The sequence below is a fragment of the Paroedura picta genome, chromosome 5, assembly GCF_049243985.1.
Source record: "Paroedura picta isolate Pp20150507F chromosome 5, Ppicta_v3.0, whole genome shotgun sequence".
Lineage (NCBI taxonomy): Eukaryota > Metazoa > Chordata > Lepidosauria > Squamata > Gekkonidae > Paroedura > Paroedura picta.
Window position 1 is genome coordinate 104,799,709 of NC_135373.1, and position 26,186 is coordinate 104,825,894.

At 46.3% G+C, this 26,186-nt stretch overlaps 1 protein-coding gene across 3 annotated transcripts in view; it reads left to right on the forward strand.

Moving 5' to 3' along the window:
* Positions 1–1,092: 1,092 nt before the first annotated feature.
* Positions 1,093–26,186, forward strand: part of SYN3 (synapsin III) — a 218,315-nt gene continuing 193,221 nt past the window's right edge. For 2 of the 3 annotated variants that reach the window (XR_013231385.1, XM_077339668.1), the window contains exons 1-2: positions 1,100–1,249; positions 23,515–23,992. Coding sequence is in view for 2 of the 3 variants with exons in the window: in XM_077339668.1 (XP_077195783.1) it covers positions 23,679–23,992 (314 nt within the window). In the remaining variant the exon portion in view is untranslated. Of the gene's footprint in view, positions 1,250–23,514; positions 23,993–26,186 lie in introns of all 3 variants that reach the window. The other variant, XM_077339669.1, reaches the window with a different exon arrangement.

Below are 26,186 nucleotides of genomic sequence, written 5' to 3' on the forward strand. Positions count from 1 at the left end.
AGACCACAGGTTGACTACCCCTGCCCTAAAGCATAGAAATTGATTATATATAGATATAGATCTATAGATATAGATTGATTGATCGATCGATCGATAGATAGATAGATAGATAGATAGATAGATAGATAGATAGATAGATAGATAGATAGATAGATAGATAGATAGATAGATAGATAGATAGATATAAAATACTTTGGCCACCTCGTGAGAAGGAAGGACTCCCTGGAGAAGAGCCTAATGCTGGGAGCAATTGAGGGCAAAAGAAGAAGGGGACGACAGAGAATGAGGTGTCTGGATGGAGTCACTGAAGCAGTCGGGGCAAACTTAAATGGACTCTGGGGAATGGTGGAGGACAGGAAGGCCTGGAGGATCACTGTCTATGGGGTCGCCATGGGTCGGACATGACTTCGCACCTAACAACAACAAAATATAGATCTACTGGGGCCCCCAGAACTGACCAACATAGTTACTATGTTAACATTGCTATGTTAGCTATGTTATATTAACTATGAATTATTCTGCAACTACTGTTACTACTGCGGTTCATTTGCTGTTATTCTGAATTATAATATACTTATCTTCTTTTTTCCTATGTTCCATGTAAATCGCCCTAAGCTGCAAGGGGACGGCAGTATACAAATTTAATTCAATGATTGATCAATCGATAAATAAATGATTGAAAAATGACACACAGTGAGTGCTGATTTCTGTGCTCAGCATCAGATTCCACACTGGTATCTCACTGCCACAAAACATACCCCTAGCCCAAAAGCTGGGACCCATATCTGTGCACCAAAACTAATTCCAAGGATGCCTTCAAACAAGTCTACAGACTGTGTAAGACTTTGGGCTACCTGGGAGGGGATGGTTCTCTTTGCTAAGAGACCCCAGGACGGAGGAGAGCCCCTGAATCGGGGCTGCCAGTGTGGGTCCCGAAGGGGAAAGCCTCCCCCTGCCCCTTCCAGCTGCCTTTGTGATCTCACAGCCTGCCCACGAGTAGGTTGACTGAATAATTCATCGGGCTCCTGTGAAATCCACATCTGAGGAGGGGCTTGATTGGATTTACTGCCTGCTCGGAGCCAATCGGGTGGCAAGGATGCCGGAGGAGAGGGTGACGGCAAGCCCTGCCAGTGTGCTGTGAATGTGAAAGAGAACTGAGGTTTTTTGTGTGCAGAGGAGAGGAGAAAGACGGCATCCGGCAGTGCCCCGCAGACGGACAGACCAACGGGAAGGTAGGACTCCAGCGCAGGTGTGTAGTCGGTAACCATGCTGAAGTGACTCAACGCACATCCCATGTGTGCGTGTGCCACAATTCTCTGGTGTGCAGCATATAGATAGACCTATGGCTGGGGCGGGGTGCGAATGTCTCCTGCATGCATGCGGATTTGCCAGCCTTTTGTGTCTTCGGATACATCACTTCTCTCTCTAACAAGCCCTGGTGCCTGAAACCGCTTCCCTTCTTTGGGTGCTTCCTTGGCAAGCAGTGACATTGGGCATTTGCATGTGGCAAAACAAAACAAAAGACAGCCCTGTGAAGGAAGGACGCGTGAAGCAGTCTGGCATACGTAATCGGGTTGTGGGGGGGGGGGAGGGTGCCTGGTCTTCTTCTTCTTGTGGCTGTTATTTGAAAAAACCTGGTTGGCATCTTGTGTCATCTCTGTTCGGCTAATGCCGGCTGTTGCAAAGTGTGAAGCCGGCCTCCTTACGGAGGACAAAAGGAGCAGAGGCATAGAATAAATTAAGGGGAGAGGGAAAGGAAAGGGGCCGGGAAAGAGAAATACTGACAGAGGAGTGAAGGGGGAAAGAGAAAGGGAATCAGAAAAGCACAAACAGTGGGGGGGGGGGTGAGGGGGGGAAGCAGGATTTAACCCTTTCTGATGATGCAGGTGTCTCATTCGAAATCATCAATCCAGGTTACAGCTCCGTCCTCAGTGTATTTACTTGGAAGGAAATCCCACCAGTCCCAGTGGGACTTCTTTCTTGAGATGTTCCTATGTTGGGGTGGATTTGCATGTGCCTTTGACAAGTCGGAATCAGTGTTTATTCCCAGAGCTGTGGTCTTCTGCCATTCACACAAATTCCAGAAGACAGCAGCTTTTAGTCTGTTGGAGCGAAAACAGTGAAGGCTGTGACACCTTCGGGATGAGCAAATATATTCGGGCATGAGCTTCCATAAGCAGGAGCTTACTCATCTTTGCCTGCACCTGTGGAATGGCTTCCTGTGAACTCAGGCAGGAAGCCAGCAAGGTAGAGTGGCTGACATCTTAAACTTGGATGTGTAAGTTTTGGCAACTATTGACTGGCCAACCTAAACCAGGGGTATTCAACCTGTGGTGCTCCAGATGTCCATGGACTACAATTCTCATGAGCCCCTGCCAGCATTTGCTGGCAGGGGCTCATGGGAATTGTAGTCCATGGACATCTGGAGGACCACAGGTTGACTACCCCTGACCTAAACTACCTCACAAGATTGAGAATGAATAGGGGAGAACCACGAATGCCACCTTGAGCAGAAGGGGGAGATAAGAAATGTGATTGGTGCCATGCTGGTGGAAAACAAGGCAATTGTAAGCACAGCAGTGGTCTTCTAAATCTCATTGAAGCACGCTGAATGTCGCAAGAACTTGTGGAATCAATTGCCCCAAGGCAATCTGAGGACCATCCGTGTAGGTGGCTTTTTAAAAGGATCAGAAAGTCACATAGGTTCAGTCAATCAATGTCTGTTAACCACAATAACGAAAAATTCCATGTTCACTAGTGGGGGCCAGACTCCGTAGACCGGCCATTCACACCGCTTGTGAGGTTCCAACAGCATGATTTGTCTGGCTGCTGTTAGAGGTTGCACAAAATAAGAAGAAATGCCCCCCCCCTTAAAAAATAAGGATTTAAACCGTAAGCAAAATGCTAAAATGCTTGCATAGAAGAAAGGTCTAAAAATTGGGGAGGAAATGAATGCTATTACATTACCCATAAAGTTTTTTAAAGAACACAAAATAATTTTCATAGTGAAAGTGTAAATATGAAAATCATCAATCCTGTAATTAGTGCTCTGGGCTTCCTGTGGGGGACAGGTAGGTTACATTTCAGACCTTAAGTTCTGTGCAAAGAGAAGCACAAATTCTCGCACACTCTCCTTACAACTTTAACGTAGCATGGCACACAGCCATGCAATAGCACTCTGAGTGTATGTTGTGCTTTTAGTGTTCCAAGCGGTTCTTGTGCATTATCACAGTAAGACTTAGACTTCTAAGATAGGCTGAAGTGACTATCCCCATGTTGCAGGCGAGACAGTGAGACGAGTGACTTGCCTAATTGTGGCAGAGTCGAACTAAGGATCTTCCATATCACAGCCTTCTAGAAGTACAGTCAAGTGAGTTCCTGAAGCTTTGATGCAGGAAGTGTGGGGAAGGGGATAAATTTGCATCTGTGGCCAGAAAGGAGAGCTGGGTATTGATGAGACTTCCTTGTGATGCATTTGGGGGTGGGTGGGGGGATGAAGCTGTATAAGGGATGATATGTGCCCCATCCCTTCTCTTTGACCCCTAAAAGGGAGACACCCACGCACCCTCCCTCCCTTCAGTTCAGAGTGGGCAGTGGCTGATTGCCCATTGGGAGACCAAGTATGAGTTCTTTCCCATCCAGTGGATCGGTACTAGTCTGGGTGGGTTTTTTGCCCAATGAACTCTGACAAAGGCAACAGGTTCTCCACGAGTCTTAGTGATGCCTAGACATCCATGTTGATATTCCATGTTGGTGATAGCATTGCAGGTCAAGTTGATTGAATGGCAAACACCCTGAGGCGTCATTAGGATGCTGAAGGGTTAACTCTCGGACCAGTCCTGGGGCCTAGGTGTCTACCTGGACCTGGGATAGGATGCCCTTGAGTTATGTCATTCTCCTCAACCCATAGAAACTGCAGCTAGGGAGACAGAAAATGGTGCACCTCCCTCGAGCATCATGAAGTCTTGGCAAGGAGAGTCCTGAGCTCTGTGTATATGAGATGACTATGGCTCATGACTTGGGGCTTCATGGGAGGGCAGTGTATACATTAAATAACTGGATTTAGAATGGGGCTTTGGCCTGCGGGGGCTGCAGATCCCCTTTGATCAATGTCAAAAAAGGAATAAGGAATAAAACTGGCCTCTTTACTACGCAGCAGAAGCTGTTGTTTCTCTTATTCCAGGTCTGCATGCAATTCATGTTACCTTTTCCCTCCCAGAAGGGGAGGGGGAAGAGACTAGGTGAATCATCCATGCGTTTGGCTACATCTCAAATTGCTTTTGTAGGCATAACGGGAACATGCAAACTTTTATGTGTCTCTGTGGAGCAGCCCCTTGAGATAAATGTATGCTTCAGGCTTTCACCTTGACACCTGCGTGTAGCACAGACTACGGTCCCTCCAGTGGGAGGCTAACAGAATTTTTTTGGGGGGGGGGGGGGGAGTGAGGGAAATGATTTGCATTCTCTGTGCATTTCCATAGGCCTGGTGCCTTTGTTTGGTTTAGGGAATGACTGAACAAAAACAAAGTTCCCTTCCTTTTTAACTTTTCCAAGCGTGCCTTTATTCCAAATAATGTGTCTCTGTAGCTGTCGTTTCCTTCAAGTGCACTTGCGGGTGAGAGGCTTGAGGAGCGTTCTGTCTGACGCCGGGAGGCTGTGTGTGTAGCTGCCTGAGAACCCTTCCCATGTGCTGAGAAGTGGGCATGAACAAGGGGGAAGGCAGGCAAAGGCATTGTGTCTTGGCAGGCCGAGATCAATGCTAAGTGCTCTGTGAAATTAGATTCTATAACATGGGAGAGAAAGCATGAATGACTTAACGGTGGTGGGGTTTGGTTTTGGCAGCTGCCGGTCGAGCTAAACTATGTAGACTATGTGGCAAGTCAGTAAGGCTTCTATGTCTGAATATTTATCACAGCAGCTATAGCTCAACTGGAATGTGCTTCCTGGTTTGCAGGGCGCATGGGAGTGCTTGCCCAGAGAATTCTAACAGATACCTTCTCCTCATGCTTAGTATTTGGCAAAGGAAAAACTTCCTGGAAGAGGTTGGGGTCAAAGTAGGATCTAATGCCCTAGAGCAGGGGTAGTCAACCTGTGGTCCTCCAGATGTTCATGGACTACAATCCCCATGAGCCCCTGCCAGCAAATGCTGGCAGGGGCTTGTGGGAATTGCAGTCCATGAACATCTGGAGGACCACAGGACCCTAGAGTCCAACCTCCAAGGCTGTCATTTTCTCCAAGAAAACGTCTTTGTAGCCTGGAGATAAGTTGTAATTCTAGGATATCTCCAGGTCTCTGCTAGAAGTTGGCAACCCTCCTCTAGAGCCATAGGTTGCTTCCTTGTAGGAGAAGGGTTTCTACAGTGCAAGGAGTCATCCTTCCCCCCCCCTCCCATTGCCCCTTTCCCATTTAATACCTTGCCGCTTTTCAGGTGTTGAAAGTATCAAGAGCCAGCTCAAACCCACTTTGCACTTGATCTAACTCCATTCCCGGCATGCCAGGAGAATGAGAACTTCATGTAACATCGATTAAGGTGAGAATATGACCTACTTAAGCTGTTCACAATGCCACAGTAGTTAGAGGACATCATGGCTTCCACATACCCTTTAACATACAACCAAGCTCTAGGAATATTTGCATTGTGGAACTGAAATGCTACAAATGCATTCACATGAGTGAAGCCTGTGATCATATTGCTGCAGCATCCAACTCTGCTTTGGTGTGGCCGTTGCCACATTTTGTAGCTCATTTGGGAGATGAGGAACCACCTCAGAAGTCTCAGGGGCTTTCCGCACTCCTTCAAAATCGCACAATGGTTGCCAATTGAAAACGCTACTGATTTGCCATTATGCACAACGTCGTTGACAATCTGCCACACACCTGAAACCGATCCGCAAAAAGCGCTTCGTTGTAGTGCTTTCAGGGAAATCCCCAAAAATGGATTCACTCTCCGGAAAGCGCTACACTCCTGCAACCAATCTGCAACACTAGCGAGAAAGTTCTGTGTGTTACCATTGTTGTGGTTTCTACAAAGTCCCTCCCCCTGGCTCTCTCCTCTGATCTTCCGGCGAAGCGATCGCCATTTTTTTTTCTCCGAGCGAGCGGGGATCAACGCACCGGTGAGCCTCCGTTTAGAGGCTTCCCCGGCTTCAGTCCCTCCCCAGAGCTGTTTAGTCACTAAGCACAAACAACAGAGAAGCCCATTTGCTGATGTATTTTCCCTTTATTTTTCACACTGTTTTTGGCCGAAAATCGCGCCCGTGAGGGGGGGGGGTTCACTCGGGAGGAGCGTGGTAACGATGAAACGGCAGCTCAAACACACCTGCAAGCTGGATGGGTCTCTCCGTTGCAACGAATCAACACAGATTCATTGCAACGGGTGTGTTTTTTTTTTTAAAAACCCTTTCTTAAAGGGAAAGGGGCTGTTTGGGAGCATGCTAACGGCCGCCCATTGGCTGCTTGACAGCGCTTCCTTTCTAGCGATTTTTGCCGAGACCGGAAGCCTGTAGGAAACGATACAAAACGCAACTGGATTCCACTACAAAGGCAGGTATGCATAATGACGAATTCCACAATTTTAAATGGCAATTTTTCGTTCAGCAAACAATTTGCTACAAGGATCCCGGTGCGGAAAGCCCCTCAGAATCTCCACTTTCTATCTTAGTCTGAATGGGTAGGAACCCTCTAGGATCCCAGACAGAAGTCTTTCCAGCCTTGGCACACACCATCCTTTTATCAGTCTCGCTAGAATTTGAGGCTTTTAAGAATACTCTGAACCACTAAACTCTGGTCCCGTACTGTAGTGAACCATTTAACCACACAGGTTGACACTGCTGTAGCGTCACAAGATTTTCAGTGAAGATTCTGTGTCAAGTGAAGCACAGTGACAAAGAGGAGAGCCTGTGCTAATGACACTACAATATCGAAAGTGTTAATGACACTACAGTACAGAAAGTTGTGATTCCCAGAAAGGTGCTCTCTGCCCTTCCCTGCTAACAACCTGAGGCATGGAGGGTTTACAGAAGGATCAGGGCCTGCACCAAAGCAGGGCATGCTGGGAAGTAATAGTGTGCATGGGGGGAGCTAGCCCACAAAACTCTACTTTCTACTTGTCCCTCAGAGTTGCATTCCAGTTGGGTTCCTTACTCGCGAGATGTTTTCACAGTGTAAAATATCATTTCACAAGTAGATAAGACTCTGTTATTCCTAAAATGCAACCTGCTTCTTCCATAAAGCCTTTTTAGGGTTATTTAGCATTTAAAGGTAAAGGTAAAGGTATCCCCTGTACAAGCACCGAGTCATGTCTGACCCTTGGGGTGACGCCCTCCAGCGTTTTCATGGCAGACTCAATAGTGCCTTCCCCAGTCATTACCATTTACCCCCCAGCAAGCTGGGTACTCATTTTACCGACCTCGGAAGGATGGAAGGCTGAGTCAACCTTGAGCCGGCTGCTGGGATTGAACTCCCAGCCTCATGGGCAAAGCTTTCAGACGGCTGCCTTACCACTCTGCGCCACAAGAGGCTCTTTATTTAGCATTTAGCATTTACTAAAATGACAGGATACTTTCCCCAGCCCAGTTGGAAACACTACAATCCATTACAGGTGCCGTTTGGAATAAAGTGACCAGATTGTCCCACTTTTGGAGGGACATATGGGGGCACCTGGCAAATTGTACTTATGTTGAAAATAAGAAGTATATATTACAATACTATTTTTGCGTTCTATGCATTCTATGAAACTTTTTGTTTCTCCATATAGACCAAATTTTTAATCAAGAACCCCTCCAATCAATGGTGTCCTGCTTCACCAATGTTAAAATCTGGTCACTTTAGGTTGGAATATAGTAATAACAGTGCCCAAAATAAGCCAGGCTGAATGATAAAACACATTTGCTATTTCTGGACTTAGTTGACAGCTGCGCTGATGTGCTAGAAATGCTCACTGATCAGCAGTGAGGGTTTTACTCAGGTGCATATTGATTGCATAGGCAACAGGCTCTTTTGTCTACTATTATTCTGTTCTGTAAGATTATCAATAATAAGTTGTCTGAACTTGGAGAAAGCATCTTTTTGCTGCAGGAAGGCTTCCGACTTGACCCAGTGCAGTGATAGGGTCCAATCCAGGCTTCCTGTTGATAATTCTTGTGTGAGTTTGTGCCCTACCAACTGCTCTGGCCATTAAAAAAAATTCAGCATAGGATTATCTACAACCCACTCCCCCAATCTAAACACAAGGCAGCAGGTGAATTAAGGGCCCTTTTGTGAACACTGAGTTTGAACTGTTGTTTCCCTCTGAAAATCCCAAAACGTAGGTTCATGGGGGAGGGGCCAATTCTCAGCCAAGGTGGTTCAACCCGGGAGGAGATGCAGTTAGAGCATTGACCCTTGGTTGGCTGAATCCATTGTTTGGTCTTTCCTCTGTATTAGCGGTGAGATCGAGAACCGGGCAAAATGCCAGCAGTCCCCAGGAAACGGGACGTCATTGTCAATTTGCTGGGGCTGCTGGAATCTGATTCTTGTTAATGGCTGAAATGATTAATTAATGCGACGCTGCTTCCTCCAGTGAAATCCTGACATTTTAGCAGGGAGACGTATAAAGAGATGGTCGGCAAGGGAATGGGTAGATTCAAGTCCAGGGGCACCTTAAAGACCAACAGGGTTTTCAGCGTATGAGCTTTTGAGATGAAAGGAGCTTTGACTGAAAATCTTCTGTCACTAAAGTCATTTCCTGCAGCTGACTTACAGACTTCACTGTGTTTCCCTATGTTAACTGTGAACTCTTTCCATCTGGCATATCAGCATTGTTTTATGTGATTGTTCATCCAGTTCAGTGAAATGAAGGGGGACTCAAAGCCGCTGACTCTCAGTTTCTCAAGGTTCACTTCTTAAATGTGCAAGCGAACCCATGGCTGTTAAATTTGGTCAGCTGAACTGGTTATATTTGTGAGGCTCCTAGTGTTTCCTGGCTCCCTGACTGGCCTAAGTTCAAAATCAATTCTGAAAAAAGTTCTGTACTTCCGAGAACTCTTTTCGCTGCTGTCTAAAGTTATGAGATCCCAGCAACCAAGAGAGCTAGTTCACTGGACTGGCTGCGTGGGATACGGAAACACACTGTGAAATATCTCATTCTCTGTAAACTTGCAGGATGGTCTTGGGTGACCCACTCTTGCTTACCTTCACATCAGCAAGGGGGGGGATGGGACTGGCACCCTATATCCCATTGGTGATTTTTCATCTTGTTCTGTTTAGGAACTAAAGGGAGGAGACAAGGAAGAAAAATTTTTCCATGGTTACACTGGTAAAACCCCACCTAGAAACAGCCCACTTTCCCTGTAGATAGTTTCCGAGGGTAGCCACATTGGTAGCAGAACACGTAGATATGAATCTGGTAGCACCTTAGAGCAGGGTTGCAAAGTCCCTCCTGGCTGGCAGGAGATGAGGGAGGGATTTACCAGAAGTGAAAGGGAGGCCCAGGCTGTGTTGCTGGTGATTAGCAATATCACTTCCAGTGTGTACCAGCAGTAACATCATCATGTCCTCATGACAACCTGGTATTTGAGCAAAAACTCTACAGTAAAAAAAGGCTTTGACCATAGAGTTCCCAAATACCAGAGTGTTCCCAGGACTTTGCTGACACAATGACATCACTTCCTGGGCCTCCCTCCTGTTCCTGGTCACTCCCCAGCCAGCTGGCAGCCCTGCCTTAGAAAACAAGAAGACTTTCATGGCATGAGTATTTGGGAAACAAAATTCTCTGTGAATCAAAGGTTTAATTCTCAAAAATCATGTTGGTTTCTCAAGTGCTACAGGAATCATATCTAGCTTTCCATGTTAAATATCCCTTTATGCAATCCTTGGCACATCCATTGAAAAGACCATCAGGTAGAAGGGTTAGGAAGGATCCCTGCCAGAGAACTTGAACATGCACTGTGAGTCAGGAGTCAATATTGGACAGGTGGGGCAAAGTGCTGTCACATTTCTTTTCCTTCTGAACATTAGTCAGTTAGACTGTTATGACTATCTGTCTCCTCTCTTAATTATGAAGTTGTTTTTTGTTCTTAATAAAATTACTTTATGCTTTAAGCAGCTAGTGCTGCACAGGCAGAAAAGGCTGGGAGGGCAGTCATATGGCAGGGGGGCTAATCCCCACTTCCGCATGACGCTGCTGCTGGGGTGGGTCTCTCCAGTGCCTGGCATGCATCAGCTCACCATTGCCCTTCTTTAAGGGAATGCGGATGTTTTCCATGTTCCCTTAGGAGCTTGGGGGCAAATGGGGCCTAGCCCAGTGGAGGCCTCCCCCACCCATCCTACAGAGGGGATAAAAAATGCCCCACTCAGCTCTGCAGCTCTTTGTGGGGCCACGGGGCCAATTGAGGCTCTTTCTTTGGGTGGACCAGGTCCCCACCGAAATATGCCCCCCATGGGGATGTAGAAAATAGCAAAGCATGCAGCTCCACCACAACATACCACTTGTAGCCCAGAGTGACACCGCTGGTGTGGAATCGCCCTAGAGCAGAAATAACTGTTTGTGACAAGATTACACTATTGTCGTATAATTGTGCCATGGGAAAGCATGGATTAGTTTAAATTACAGTGTCATATGAATAATAGATCACTCAGTTATATCTATTGTTGATGCTACATGGAAATTACACGGATAAGTTTCCATGAAACAAATAACCGAGAGAAAACGGACTGATTGGGGAGCATGAGTCCATCATCCATATTTAATAGCTTTGCAATAAACTGCTTCTTTAGCCGGTGGCTTGTTTTTCTTTTGGTCCTGTCATTTTGCTAATTAAAGACATATTTCCCTCCTTTCCATCTCCTCTATGGAGTGGCGTGCCCGTCATTTACTTCCAAGCCCTGGTGATTCTTGATGTAACACCGTATTTGATTACTATTCTGGAGGCCGCAGCATCTTGCCTTCTTTAGCATGGGACCTCGGCAAGATCTAAAGGTTGCTTTCTGCATTTAAACAGTTTAAAACCTCCTGAGCTAAAACTTTAAAAGGTAAAGGTATCCCCTGTGCAAGCACTGGGTCATGTCTGAGGATGGAAGGCTGAGTCAACCTTGAGCCGGCTGCTAGGATTGAACTCCCAGCCTCATGGGCAGAGCTTTCAGACTGCATGTCTGCTGCCTTACCAAATTAGGATCCCTTCATTTAAGAGTCACTCTTGCGCTTCAGATATGACAGTCAGGAGTGGAAATTATTTCTATAAATACCTTGTAATATTTTCACTAGGAAAATATTTTGTGTGTGTTTTATTTCTGTGTTTTAATTTTACATATAAATTTCTGTGTGGAAATTTATATGTATGTTGTGGTGATTTAAAATGCAAGCTGGCTGAGTAAGAAAATGGGAGGCTGGGTGAAGTAGAATTAGCTTTTATATCCTGCTTTTCACTACCCAAAGGAGTCTCAAAGCAGCTTACAATTGGCTTCCCTTCCTCCCCTTACAACAGACACCTTGTGAGGTAGGTGGGGTTGAGAGAACTCTGACAGGACTGCTCTATGAGAACAGGCCTATCAGGACTGTGATTAGCTGAAGGTCAACCAGCTGGCTGCATGTGTAGGAGTGGGGTTTCAACCCCAGTTCTCCAGATTAGAGGCTGCTGCTCTTAACCACTACACCACACTGGGTAATTGAATTGTGTTATGGTTGAATGGTAGCTGTATCCTAAGGAGCAGAGTTGACTTCTTGGTTCTGAGAAGCTTTGTGTGAGAGATTGTACAGCATGTTTGTGGAGGGAAGATAATGAATGAGGTGTTGAAAAGGGCTGTGAGAGAATCTGTGTCTGTTGTGGTAATTATTAGCCTAATTATTAGCTCTCTTTTCCTCCTTCCCTCAACCCTTTGTTTTATGGGATGAAGGTGCATTTCCATGACCATTTTACCAGGTAGGGGGGAGTGTCCCAGTTCCACCAGCTGGGTCAGCTTGAGAGCCCTTCCTAAGCATGGCCACTTGGAGCAAACGTGGGCTGCACAATGGTTGAGTCAAAAAGGACAATGTCAAAGGACAATATTAACTTCTTAGATAAGGTGACCAGATTTTAACATTGGTAAAGTGGGACACCATTGACTGGGGGGGGGGGGTTCTTGATTAAAATTTTGGTCTGTTTGGAGCAACAAAAAGTTTCATAGAACACATAGAACGCAAAAATAGTATTGTAATTTTTTAAAAATATCAACATAAGTACAATTTACCAGGTGCCCCCAGATGTCCCTCCAAAAGTGGGACAATCTGGTCACCTTATTCTTAGAGATCAACAGAAAGGGAAGAGTTTACTTCTAACCTAAGCCAAGTGAAACCCAAACCCTGTGCATCTGGTCCTGGATCAGCCATTGTTTACACGGCAAATTGTGAATAGTCTTAGGAGCACCTGGCAGGCTGCTGCCATCCTGGCAAATTGTATGAGTCACGGCGTTCTCCATCAATATGCTCTTCTCCCCCATCTCCCCAGGAATACAGACACAAAGTCAAATGCCGGACCTGGCGGAGACCCATGAACGTTATTTGAAACTTACCCATTGTGCAATTAACTTTTATGCCTACTACGTATTTAGCATATTGATTATAATAGACACTCTTCTCCCTCAGCCAGCCTCACCTTCGAGTGAGAGGAGGAGAATTCATAGCCCCGCAGTAAATCCGGGACGGCATAGTGCTGAGAAATATTACTGGCTGCTATTCAGCCCCAGCTTTTGCTGAGATCTGCAAAACAAGATGGTAAATCCACATGGTAAAGGAGGGGATGATGAGATGGGTGTCAGGAGTAAATCAGGCTGATATAGCGCTTCATAAAGCTGCATCTTTGCTGTGATTTGCGGTTAGGAAGAGGCAGGGGAGAAGAAGCAGGGCCACTGGACAAGGCTCCATATTACTCTACCTGCCTGCTTGCCTGCCTTTAGGGTAGCTGGAAAAGAACACATGGTGCAGCTTCTCTGGCTGTTTTCCCAGTGGTGTAGTTTCAGGTCCAAATGCTGCAGCAAGGGTATTCACAGGGACATCACGGGGATCGTATCAGGCTGCTTTGGCAAGAGCCACATCAGTTCATGGCTTCGTTGCAGGTAGAATTTGAAGTGCTGGTTTGGGCTTATAAAGCCTTAAACAGATTAGGCCCCACGGTACCGTTTCTGCACGGGTTTGGGAAGATTGATGTGCAGCAGGTGCATAACTGTGTGCGTGAGGCTTGCATCTTCCTTGGGGCCAGATCCACTCAGGAGAAGCCAAGCATAAGAAAAAAGGCTGTGGCCTGCCACCTCAAATTCCTATTCTTAAGGAAGGGCAGGTTTTTATTTTGACCCCTGGTGAATGCAAATGACCCACATGCACACCCTTCTAAGCAGGGACCTCAGTGTGGTATAATGTCATAGATTCCATTCCCCAAAGCAGCCATTTTCTCCAGAGTCACTGATCTCTGGAGATCAATTGTAATCGCAAGAGACCTCCAAGTAACATGTGGAGAGTGGTGACCTAACTTCTAAGGAATGTTTAAGACACTTGATCCAGCAGACTACTGCACAATATCCCAATTGGCATATTTGAGTAAGGAAATTGAGAGGGCAGTGGCAAATCAACTGCAGCAATTTCTGGAGAATGCTTTGATCTTAGACCTGTTCCAGTTCAGCTTCTGACTGGGCCATGGTACAGAGTGAGCTTTGGTTGCTTGGTGGATGATCTCTAGAGACAGCTCAGTAAAGATGGGTCAACTCTGCTGGTTGTCTTAGATCTCTCAGCAGATTTTGACATAGTCAACCACAACCTTTTGGCCCACCACCTTGCCTCCTTGGTATCTGGGGAACAGTCTTGTCTTGGCTGATCTCCTTTCTCCCTGACCCAAGGCAGAGACTGGCACTGACTGGCACTGACATTATCATACTATACACTGATATGTGGAGACCCACAGGCATCTAATCTCTCCTCCATGTAGTTTAACATCTTTATGTGCCCCCTCGCATATGGGCTGTCACCAGTGTGCTGACCACACTCAACTCTATCTCCTTATGGACAGCCAACCAGAATCTGTCCTGGATCAATTGGCCCAGTGTCTTGGCCCAGACAACTTGGGGTAAACAAGTATTCTTTTGCTGTGTTTGCTGGCAGGGGCTCATGGGAATTGTAGTCCATGAATATCTGGAGGACCACAGGTTGACTACCCCTGCTTTAGATGGCATTGGTAACTACTCTTGATACAAGCTGAATATTTTGGGGAAGGCTGGTCCACATAATTGCAACACCACAGAGGTCTGACATGTCTGTTTGGGAGAATTTAATTAGATATGACACTGGGAGTTCTTGTGAATGGAGTTTTTAAATTCTACCTTGAAAAATCAGGCGAAATACAGTGTTTTTCCAGTGGTAAAAAATGTGGTTTTCCAATTGGGAAGATGGCATAGGATATGGGCTCAAACCACCCTTCCTTTCATGCCATCATCCTGATTGGAACTGGATCCCCACAGACCTGGGTTTGTTTGTTTTTTTTAGGGAAAAAGCCTACTGGGAACTCCTTTCACTGATCTCTCCATATTGCATGTGGGTGAGTCCTCCCACATTCCCTTCATTGGCAGTGTAACTACTCTAGGTGTTCTCCCTATGGAGAAGGAATTATTTGTATGCTACTTTTAGTAGATAGTACAGATGTGCCATGGGAAAGCTGATGTGGTCAGTAGATCTCACACTGGAGACAGGTATGAAAAGTGTTCATATCCTTGTGCAGGACTAGGTTGACTTCTGCTTACAGTAAACAGAAAGGAAGGGAATGCCCATAGGATTGCCTGGAAGGATCACTTGGCTTACCCTCAGTGGTGTTAATAATTCAGAGAAAGCTTTTAATCACAGCGTTGCACTGCATTTCCCCACAGGCTTCATTTATATTATGCATTAAAATTCCTTTATTACCTTCATGTGAGAGCTCCAGAGAGACCACAGCTGTGGATGGGGCAATGATGGGTCTGATATTGGTATTATTTCTCATGGTTGTGCTTCTGAGAGCCAGCGTGAGGTAGAGTGGCGGCTTCTAATCTGGCAAGCCGGGTTTGATTCCCCGCTCCTCCTTCACATGCAACCAGCTGGGTGACCTTGGGCTCATCACAGCACTGATAGTGCTGTTCTCACAAAGCAGTCATATCAGGGCGCTCTCAGCCTCAGCTCCCTCACAGGATGTCTGTTATGGGGGGATAGGAAAGGGAAGGCAAATGTAAACCACTTTGAGACTCCTTTGGGCAGTGGAAAGCGGGGTATAATAGCTAACTCTTCTTCTTCTGGAACAGTTGTTGTTGTTGTTCCAGCAAATATCAGGCAGTGTCCATTTAAATGGAAAACAGTCAGGAGAATATTGGCAGTCATCTCCCTGAAGTCAATACCCAACATATTTCTACCTACATCCATGCACATGCTAAGTTTGTGTACAGTAAGACTAAAAAACGATCAATCAAGTTAATGTAGTTAATTAACTTAAAAGTCTAGATACACACATCAGAAAAATGTGCCTTTGCAATTAGTAAGATTAATACTATTGGCACCTTTCTACCATTAGTTGCAGATATAACTTCAAAAAAGAAAAACGAGTAGAAGCAATACCTAGTAAATAAACAAATTTGATGAATATAAAATAGTGGACAAAAATGCAAACAGGTTAGGAAAACATTTTGAAAGAATTAACTCAAAACACACATTCATTAAAAAAATATGCAGTGAGCAAAGTTGAAACCAGTATAGGCTAATACACAAAAGCAGTTCCTAGAACCATTCAAATTAAGTATATGAACCATTAGAAGGCCTTGAGTTCTTAAGCCAATGAAACAGGACCTAATGTCTTACATAATCTAGAAATATATTAGAAGAGCAATAAAGGGGTTTCCCTTCTGCGACCTTCTGTAATTTAAATATAACGTCACTGTAGACATAATTGCCCCATCTTGATTCTACAGAACCATTTCGAAATAAGAGATATTATGGCTCTTTTCCAGAACTATGCAATCATCATTTTGGCTGCTGTTCACAGCTTAATTGCTCATTTTGGTGGGCAAGGCCTGCAATTAGAACTATGAAACGCACCAACTGCACAACCGTTCTATGCAGATCACAATGTAGATAAAATGTGGGGATAGGACCACACCTACAGGCCCTGCCTCGGAATACCTTCCATGCCTGCGTTCTTGGCACAAGGACACATTCAGGGGCAGTGAGGAGTGGGACAGCCCTGACTCCTCCCTCCATAGAGTCATTCTATCTACATTGCCAAGTCCAGGCAGGTTTAAATTGATGGAAGATGGGAATATCAAGAGATGCCATGCAGGAAGATGAGTAAATTCACCCAACCATTCATAGCATTGGAGCACAGCAGATGACCTTTGGATGGATCTAGCTGTAGGTCTCTTTTCAACCTATTCCACTGCCCTGTATTTCCTGACCATTCCTAGCTAGGCAGGTGAAATGAGAACAGAATAGATAACTGAGTACCAACATAAACCAAAACACACCAGGAATGTGTACTCATTTCCAAACTAACAAAAAGTATCAAAAAGCCTCATTCATTAGATATTAGTGTAACACCAATGAATGGATGGATACCATATGGATGGATGGATGGATATCATATGTTTCATCGATCTCCCTGTGTTTTTTGTTCTATTCCTGCCTATAAAACTGGGATCCTTCCCACTGCCTGTGTGAAATGTAGCCAACAGGGGGATCCCTTGCACGACTGATACAGTCCTCAGAAATTTTGTCCCAACTGCAGTGAGAACAAAGGTGTTACAGCCCGAAAAGTTTCTAGTTCAAATACAAATGAATATGAATGCAAAAGTGGATGTGTGTGACGGCAAATCTGACCCCGCCTCCCAAAAAAGAATGAAGATTTTGAAACAAACAAAATTTGCACCTTCCTAAAATGAAACAACCCTCAGTATGTCTAATGGAATTTGCTGTCATTCATGCCATTCTCCTCAGCTATCCCCTTCTCGGCTTTGCTGTGTTGCCTCTTCGTTGGCTGGCCTTTCCCTCTCCTCCCTCTCTTCTCCCTGTTTCCAGCATTTGAATCCAAAGCTCCTTGGGCCAGGCATTCTGGCACTCTTTATGCTTAGGCTACTTTGTCAAGTGCCAGGTCAGCTGACAGTGTTGCATAAATAAGACTCTGTCTGGAGTAAAGATGAGGATGAGCGTGAATCATCCTCGGCCTCGGAGGAAGAGTCACGGATGCCCAGGGCTTGTCAATCAGATGTTTCATTTTCACACTGGGGCCTCTTATCTCTATTACAGCAGGAGTGTGAGAACCACAGAAGGAGTTAGAAAGTGTGATTCACAGTTTGTACTTTGCACTCATCAAACAAATGTATCTGCTGTTTTGACTGCATATTGCATGTGGCAGTTGTGTGCAGGGCTCAGCATAAAACAATTATGCTTGCATAGATCAAATCCCCCCTATTTATTTATTTACTTACTTTCTTGTTTACTTACTTGCTTATTTAATTGTATTTGTTGACTGCCACTCCTAACTCAGATGGGAGTTTGTTTGTTTAGATGTTTATTTCCTGCCACTCCATAAATAGTCCATAAACATAAAAATTACAGCATATGAATAAGAAAACATGACGGTATAATCCAAGGGTAGTCAAACTGCGGCCCTCCAGATGTCCATGGACTACAATTCCCAGAAGCCCCCGCCAGCGAATGCTGGCAGGGGCTTCTGGGAATTGTAATCCATGGACATCTGGAGGGCTGCAGTTTGACTACCCCTGGTATAATCCATTACCCATCCCCCCTAACAACATCTAATAGGGGAAGTGGTGAGAGGGGAGTCCTAACCCCTGCCATAGATGACCCAGGAATGCTGCTGGGGGGCAATTTATTAATCACCTTCATCCTTACAGGGCTCAAGATGGCTTGTAACATTTATAAAATACATTAATGCACATCTAATCAAAATTTGAAATCATAGCTCAGGATTTCCATTTTGCCTGCATTAGTAGAACAAGTATGATTCCAGTGCTGCTGGTCTGAATGCTGGAAAGGCTCGGAGCCAATTAAACTCCTGCTTTTGGCTCCTTATGAGCATTTATGCACTGGGAACTTCACTGCCCCAGCTCCTGTGCAGGAGCACAAATCGGGGGTGGATGAGGTCCCCCGTTTGGGTGCAGGAAGAGGTGGGGCAACCTGCCAGGACTAAAACTCCAGCCTGCAGCCCGGCATGAAACCTTCAGTGCGTAAACGGTCTATGAAAAGCTGTAGGGGAATTGCAGAGTTTCAGCAGGGCCTCCCCAAAGTAACCCCACAGCAGCTTGGTGGGTACACTACACAAACAAAGGAAGCAAAAGAGTGACTTTTGAAGTAAGTCATCAAGATTACTCAGAGTTCTACAAAATCTGGTTTGCACAGTCCAAAGTGTTGCAAGCCACTCCTCTGCTTGCTTCAAATTCCTGAACACCTCTAGGTGCCATGAGGGTGAAAGTGGACGCAAAGGGCGCTGATCATGGAGGGAAGAAGTCCTCCACACCTTGTATATCATAGGATCCTATCCCCAGGCCCCACACCCACACTGCTAGGCCACTGGAATCCAGCTCTAGCACGGCATCACCAGAGGTCTTGGAGGTTCCTTCCCTAATCTGTTCCTGGAAGTCTCTATTGAGGCAGAATGGTTGTTGCTGACACTCTTTGGAGAGGAGATCTCTGACAACAGTGATTCAGAGGGCCAGGGAAGTCCACAGTTTGGAAACATTTCTGCACCCTGTGTGACCCCTGTGTGGCAGAACACTAGGTATGCCACACCTGTGTCTGGAGAGGTGCAAACCCATTCCCACACTTGTCCTCCTTCACCCTCTCCAGGCACCTACAAAGGGTGTACCTGACTATGTTTCATTTATACTTGCTCAGTTATATGAGAATTAGATCCATCTGTGTACATCTGAAAATGAAAAAAAAAACAATATTTTTGTGCATTCTTTCTTTTGTCTTAGATCAGCCTTTCTTCAGGCTTCAAGAAACCCCAGAAGTGGCACAATCATGCAGAATATGGTTGGGAAGCAGAGCTGTGCACACGCCCACCTGGGGCCCCTTCCCACCCCCTTCAGGCCCATCATTGGCCATTTGGGGAGGGTTGGGTTGGTCAATATGGCCATATATAAATTAGCTCCCACCCATTCTGGAAACCCTTCCAGGGCTGTCATGAAACCCCAGTTGAGAAAGCCTGCCTTAGACTACGCATGTGTCCCAACAGGCATTCTCTTTTCGTGTATGTCAAAAAGAGAGGAATTATCTTTCCCACTTGTTACCTATGTTTTTGTAGGTATTTGTATTAAAACTGTAGGTAGCCCACTGACGTGATTTATCATAAGGAAGCTTCATATTCATAATATTTCTACTAATATTTAATAGTTGACTTGATTCTTGATGTATGGTCCAAGGGTTGGTGATCAGATTATTGTTAGGATTCGCATCGTCTGAATATTCAGATTCATGCCAAAACAGAATTCTGCTTATGATCTAAACACATAACTTTCCCTGGCCTGGCTTATCTTATTTATGATACAAATTCTGACTGTCTTTTGCAGAGGTGTCCCTTCTAGCTCAAGAGCAAGGAAACAATTCAATCTGACCCTGCCTTCGAAAAGACAGATTGCTTCTGACAGCTAAATACCCTATAGAGAAGCTTCAGACAATGTGAGAAAATTATGTTTTGTATCCATCAGAGAAGGGCAGCAATCTAATATTGGAAAGGTGTGGTCCTTTACAGTGAGAGCACCAATACTGTGCTTGCAATTCCCATAGGCATTTTATATAGGAGATTATTGCATCTTGCCAGGTTCTGCGTATTAAGTGCATCAAACATCTTGATTTTATTCAGATCAGCGCTCTTCAAACTCATCTTTTGCTCACTCTGCAGAGGAAAGCCCTGTTCTATTCATGCCAGTCGAGAGACTATGCCAACTCCAGCTACTTTGAAATCAGGCATTGCATGAACCTGGCAGGGTATAAATGCAGATTACGTCCTCCATAATCAAGCCTACCCTAGAGAGAAAAGGGTTTGGGGGGGGGGAGAATATGTAAAGGATGGGGGGGCTGCTGAGAGTACTAGATTCTTCTTCTGTCATTATTCGGCAAATCTGCAGCAGCCCTGTTTCAAAACCTCTCCAAATCTGCAGTGCTGCCTTCTCCCTCACTCTGAGTCACTGGGAGAGAAATGCCTTCAGCGTAATTATAAGAGCATCCTTCTGAATGGTGGCAGGGGCGTTTGCATCAAAAATGCCAAGTACATCTTACTCTGGAAGGACCTGACTGTAGGGGGACCGGGAATGAGCAATGTGGTACTTAGGCAGACTTCAAAGATGGAGAGGACCTCTGTAATTTCCGAGGATTAGAACTGGATGTATTTACCCAGCACCACAGGCTTCCACTGAGCTGCCTGTAGCTTTGCTGATAAGGAGGCATCATAAAAGGGCTTTCCAAGCCACAGCGTTACCATGACGTGATCCTGCTGCAGTCAGGAGAGGAGCTATTTGGAAGATCCTCCCACCACAAATTATATACATTGTGAGGCTCAGAAATATAAACGGAAATGTCATTCTCTCTGTGTGCGTGTTTGTTGGTTGTTGTTTTTTTTTTAAAAAATTGCAATGTTTACTTATAATAGTGACCGTTTTATTTTAAGGGCTACCAACAAATTGGTCAATTGACTGCCTTTTCATTCCAAATGGAACATTATTTACATTGAACATTAGAATTGTAAGGGGTGGGGGAAAGCAAAATCTTGGTCACAGGCCTTTGTGTGATCTGATTCATCAGACATGCGCCAAACCTCCAAAGAGCAGCCCACTGTGAATTGATTTTGATTATCTGGGATTATTAAAACAGTGGAGGTGCTAAGTACTGTACAGGTTCGGTACTGAACTTTAGGACACAGCTGAGCTTGGCTTGAAGGCAGAATGATAAAGGACAAAATGCCCATGGTGAACACACTTATTTTACTCCCCTCTCTTCACAAATGCCCTTTTCAGATGAAACATCTATGAATTCGGATAGGCCAACAATGATGCAGAAATCTCCCTCTAAATTAGCAAAAATATAACAAGGGTCTAATGGGGATTGTCGGGTTTGTTATACACATCTGGAGGGAGCGTAAGAGAGCAGCAGAGTTGTGGAACATGGTCGCTACAGTTCTCTCTAAAGGTATAAAGAAAGAGTTTCCATTATTCCCTAAAGTCCTTTTTTTGTTAAATCATGTAGAATTCCCTTCTAAAGATGTTTGGAATTTGTCCTTAATGCCAGTGGTCCCCAACCCCCGGTCCGGAGACCAGTACCGGTCCGTGGATCAGTCGGTACCGGGCCACGGCTCCTCCTCGGCCTCCTCCCCGGCTGCTGCCTCAGTGGCTGCCCTGCCACTCTGCCGCTGGCTCACCTTTGGTGCTCTCCAGAGGCCGCCATGGCTGGGGCTCCCCCTTGGTGTGGCACTGCACAGCTGCTGCTAGCAGCGCCCCCCAGCAGGCGGAGGGAAGTCAGGGAAAGCAAGTGGAGCAAGGGCTCAGGTGGTAGCGACATCCCTCGGCAAAATACTACCCCCCCTCCGGGCCTCAGTAAAATTGTCAAGCGTTGACCGGTCCCCAGTGATAAAAAGGTTGGAGACCACTGCTTAATGCCATAACATCTGCAAGGCTAATTATTGCTCAGTATTGGAAGAACACGATAACTCTGCAGAAAGAGGCTTGGTTGGAGAAATGAGTGGATTGTTATATTAGCTATGTAAACTAATTTGTCTGCTTCATGGCCAATTGTCTGATAAATTTGAAGCATGGAATACTCTCCTAGCTGGAATGCAAAATTAATTTTGAGCTTACATTAGTGACATTTGTGGTAGCATTGCAGTTTGTACCTTAGAGCTTTCTATGTATTAGTTTTATTTCTATGTTTATCAAAAATAAGAAATCTCACACCCCAAATACATGCAGTTGCCATATTGCCTGAACTGGGCAATGTGCATCTTTTGCATTTGTGTCCATGCAAACTGATCACTGGATTTCCCAGTGTTCATAAAGAACGGGGGGAGGGGGAGCTGGCATGAACAGTGTTTCTCACAGTGTCATTTCTGGTTGAAAACCTAAGAGTGATGATACCATGTCGCCTTTAGGAATTTACCAAAGCTCTATGATAAAAACCAGAGAGATTTGGAACATTCCTTGGTGTTGCACAACGTGCTGATGCTGGATTTTCAATTGGAAATTACATCATAGAATCATAGAATCATAGAGTTGGAAGGGGCCATACAGGCCATCTAGTCCAACCCCCCTGCTCAATGCAGGATCAGCCCAAAGCATCCTAAAGCATTCAAGAAAAGTGTGTATCTAACTTTTGCTTGAAGACTGCCAGTGAGGGGGAGCTCACCACCTCCTTAGGCAGCCTATTCCACTGCTGAACTACTCTGATTGTGAACATTTTTTCCCCTGATATCTAGTTGTATCGTTGTACTTGTAGTTTAAACCCATAACTGCGTGTCCTTTCCTCTGCAGCCAACGGAAACAGCATCCTGCCCTCCTCCAAGTGACAACCTTTCAAATACTTAAAGAGGGCTATCATGTCCCCTCTCAACCTCCTTTTCTTCAGGCTGAACATTCCCAAGTCCCTCAACCTATTTTCATAGGGCTTGGTCCCTTGTCCCCTGATCAACTTCGTCGCTCTCCTCTGTACCCTTTCAATTTAATCTATGTCCGTCTTGAAGTGAGGCCTCCAGAACTGCACACAGTACTCCAGGTGTGGTCTGACCAGTGCCGTATACAATGGGACTATGACATCTTGTGATTTTGATGTGATGATCCTGTTGATACAGCCCAAAATGGCATTTGCCTTTTTTACTGCTGCATCACACTGCCTGCTCATGTTTAGCTTACAATCCACAAGTACCCCAAGGTCTCGTTCACACACAGTGCTACCTAGAAGCGTATCCCCCATCCAGTAGGCATGCTTTTCATTTTTCTGACCCAGATGCACTTTACACTTACCTGTATTAAATTGCATCTTGTTCTCATTTTCCCATTTTCCCATTGTGTTCAGATCTCGTTGAACTCTGTCTCTGTCTTCTGGAATATTTGCCAGTCCTCCCAATTTGGTGGGAGGACACATCATAGTGTTGCACGATGCTGTTTCTCCCTCCCCTTTCACTCCTGGTATTCATTTGAGCCATGGCAGCAGACTAGGGCAAAGGCAAGAGTGCACCCAACAATTTGGGCAATGGGCCCTAGTTCTGGCTTATGAATACATGCAAAATACAAAAGGTGCCGCTACTCAGACGGCAAAACCATGCATGTCAGGAGCATCACTGGAGGGGAATGCTTCCGGGAACGTGACGTGTGTGGATATAACATCTGAAAAGGACTGACATGATTTTAATGGTTTTGTAACGTTTGGAAAATCTAGCTTGGGATGAGTTTTTATTTCCAATAAGCAAGAAATGCCAGACTTCACTCATGCTTCCGACAGGCGCTCCGTAAAGGCCTAACCAATGTATTCTTTCTTACTGTGTTTTACAGGCCTGCCCTACAAAATAACTATACAGGAAAACGAAGGCGCGTCCTTCCTGCAGAACAATCTCCTGACAGAGCACCTCATCCAACAGACCAGCAGGTTTTTAGACTTTGTTCTTCCAGTATTTTCAGTATTTCGACTTGTTTTGGTGTTTGGGAAAGCCCCCACCATGAATTTCTTGCGAAGGCGCTTCTCAGACAGCAGTTTTGTGGCCAACTTGCCCAATGGTTACATGATGGACCTGCAGCGCCCTGATAATTCCACCAGCAGCCCCGTTTCCCCAGCGACCGAGAGGAGGCCACAGCCTTTACAGCCCCCACCTCCCATTTCTTCTGGCACCAGCATCTTCAGCTCCATCTCCAGTGCCATGAAGCAGACCACGCAAGCAGCGGCGGGGCTGTCTGAGCCGACAGCAGGCCCCGCTCCTGTTCTCCCACAGAAGCCCCAGATCCTTTTAGTCATTGATGATGCACACACAGATTGGTAAGTATCCATGCCGTGTTTTCTTAAGGAAACTCAGTAGCAGGAGCTTTGGTGGGTCTAAACCAGCAAGGTGAGAGTTTCAAGAATAAACACTGAGAAGGTATGTTTAGATAAGACATACATTCTGCCTGAGATGGATCACAATGTATAAAATCACCTATAACATTTAAAATGTAGCATAACAATACCGAATCTGGACTTCAGATTCAAAAGGGTAGCCGTGTTGGTCTGAAGTAGCATAATAAAATCAGAGTCCAGTAGCACCTTTAAGACCAACAAAGATTTATTCAGGGCGCGAGCTTTCGAGTGCAGGCACACTTCCTCAGACTATGATCTCCATCTGAGGAAGAGTGCTTGCACTCAAAAGCTCATGCCCTAAATAAATCTTTGTTGATCTTAAAGGTGCAACTGGACTCTGATTTTATTAAATCTGTACTTGTTATCACAGATACTACAGCAGTAAACTGAGGGTGGATTTACAAGACTGCTTGTTTTATGTCAACACTAGAAATCAAGCCCATTTTAATCTGGAATAAAATGGGCGCTAGATGGGCACGGCCTCCTGCCCCCGACTCCCAAAGGCTTCCGCAGCTGTGGGGCCGCAGAAGTCTTTATCCTCCCCCCCCCTCCGGCCGGCATAAGGGTACAGTGGGGCCGGGGCTGGGGGGAAGCGGCCTACCTGGCTTGATGGGCGGCAGTGGGGCAGTCACGGCGGTAGCAGCTCGGGTGGGGGCGGCGGCGGCGGCGGCTCGCTGGCGGCGGCGGCGGCCATTTTGGGCGGCTGGCTCGCTGGCAGCGGCGGCGGCTGGCTGGTAGGCTGCGGCGGCGTCCATTTTCGGCGGCGGCTGGGTGGCAGGCGGCGGCGGCGGGGGCTGGCTGGCGGCGGCGGCCGCAGCAATTTTCGGCCATTTTCGGCGGCAGCTGGCTGGCGGCGGCTGCTGGCTGGCGGCGGCGGCCATTTTCGGCGGCGGCTGGCTGTCGGCGGCAGCGGCGGCTGGCTGTCGGCGGCGGCGGCCATTTTGAGAGGTCCGTTGGTGGCGGGTGCTCCCTTGCCGGCGGCCTGACGGCTCGGGAGGCGCTTCGCGCCTCCCGAGCCGTCAGCGCGCCGGGCAGGGAGCACCCGCCAGCCGCGCATAGCGCGGCTGGCGGGTGCTCCCTTGCAAGTGAAGCAGGGAATGGGGAGCCGCGCTTCGCGCGGCTCCCCATTGCCTGTTTGGGCCGGGATGGACACTTGGAGGGGCCAATCAGGAGCCGCTTCGCGGCTCCTGATTGGCCCCTCCGAGTTTTTATCCCGGACAGGGCCCGCCCTAACTCCTCCCACAGTGCCCTTACTCCTTTATACAGTCCGTGGCGCTCCGCGCCACGGGGCTGTTTAAAGATGAGAAATGTCACCATGAGGTGAAAATTCAGGTAATGGATATAAAGAGGCAGATGAAGAATTCACATACAGTCCCTCTTGTTTGGGGTTGTTGGTCCGTGTCCTTAAGGCTTTGTAGGCTAAAAGCCTCATTAGAGGGGTGAGTGAAGAAGAAGAGCTTGTTCTTCTATGCCGTTTTTCTCAACCCGAAGGAGTCTCAAAGCAGCTTATAGTCGCCTTCCATTTCCTCTCCTCACAACAGACACCCTGTGAGGTGGGTGAGGCTGAGAGAGCTCTGATATTACTGCTCAATCAGAACAGCTTTATCAGTGCTGTGGCGAGCCCAGGTCACCCAGCTGGCTGCATGTGGAGGAGCACGGAATCAAACCTGGCTCGCCAGATTAAAAGTCCGCACTCCTAACCACTACAACAAGTGGAGTTGCAGAACCATTTGTGCTTTCTGTCTCCTTGGGAAATATCACTGTGTATCTCACCTAATGGTTTCTGAGATGATGCATAGTGCAGGGGGTTGGACTAGATGACCCATGAGGTCCCTTCCAACTCTATGATTCTATGATTCCTATCAGTACAGGTACAATTCCTGTACAACACAAATTAAACACCCTGAGTTGGACCGAGAGGTTGGTTTCTGCTAATGGGAGGCACCTTTGTCAATGGAATGGGGTTGCTTGACTCCTCCCTCCCATTTTAGCCTTCCCTGAAATGCTGCTCGGGGTGGGGGGTGATCCTCAGAAAGAGCAGGAGGGGGCAAAAATGGAAGTCTACACTAACAAGGGAATATTGTCAAATATCCTCAGTTTACCCTGGCAGAAACTG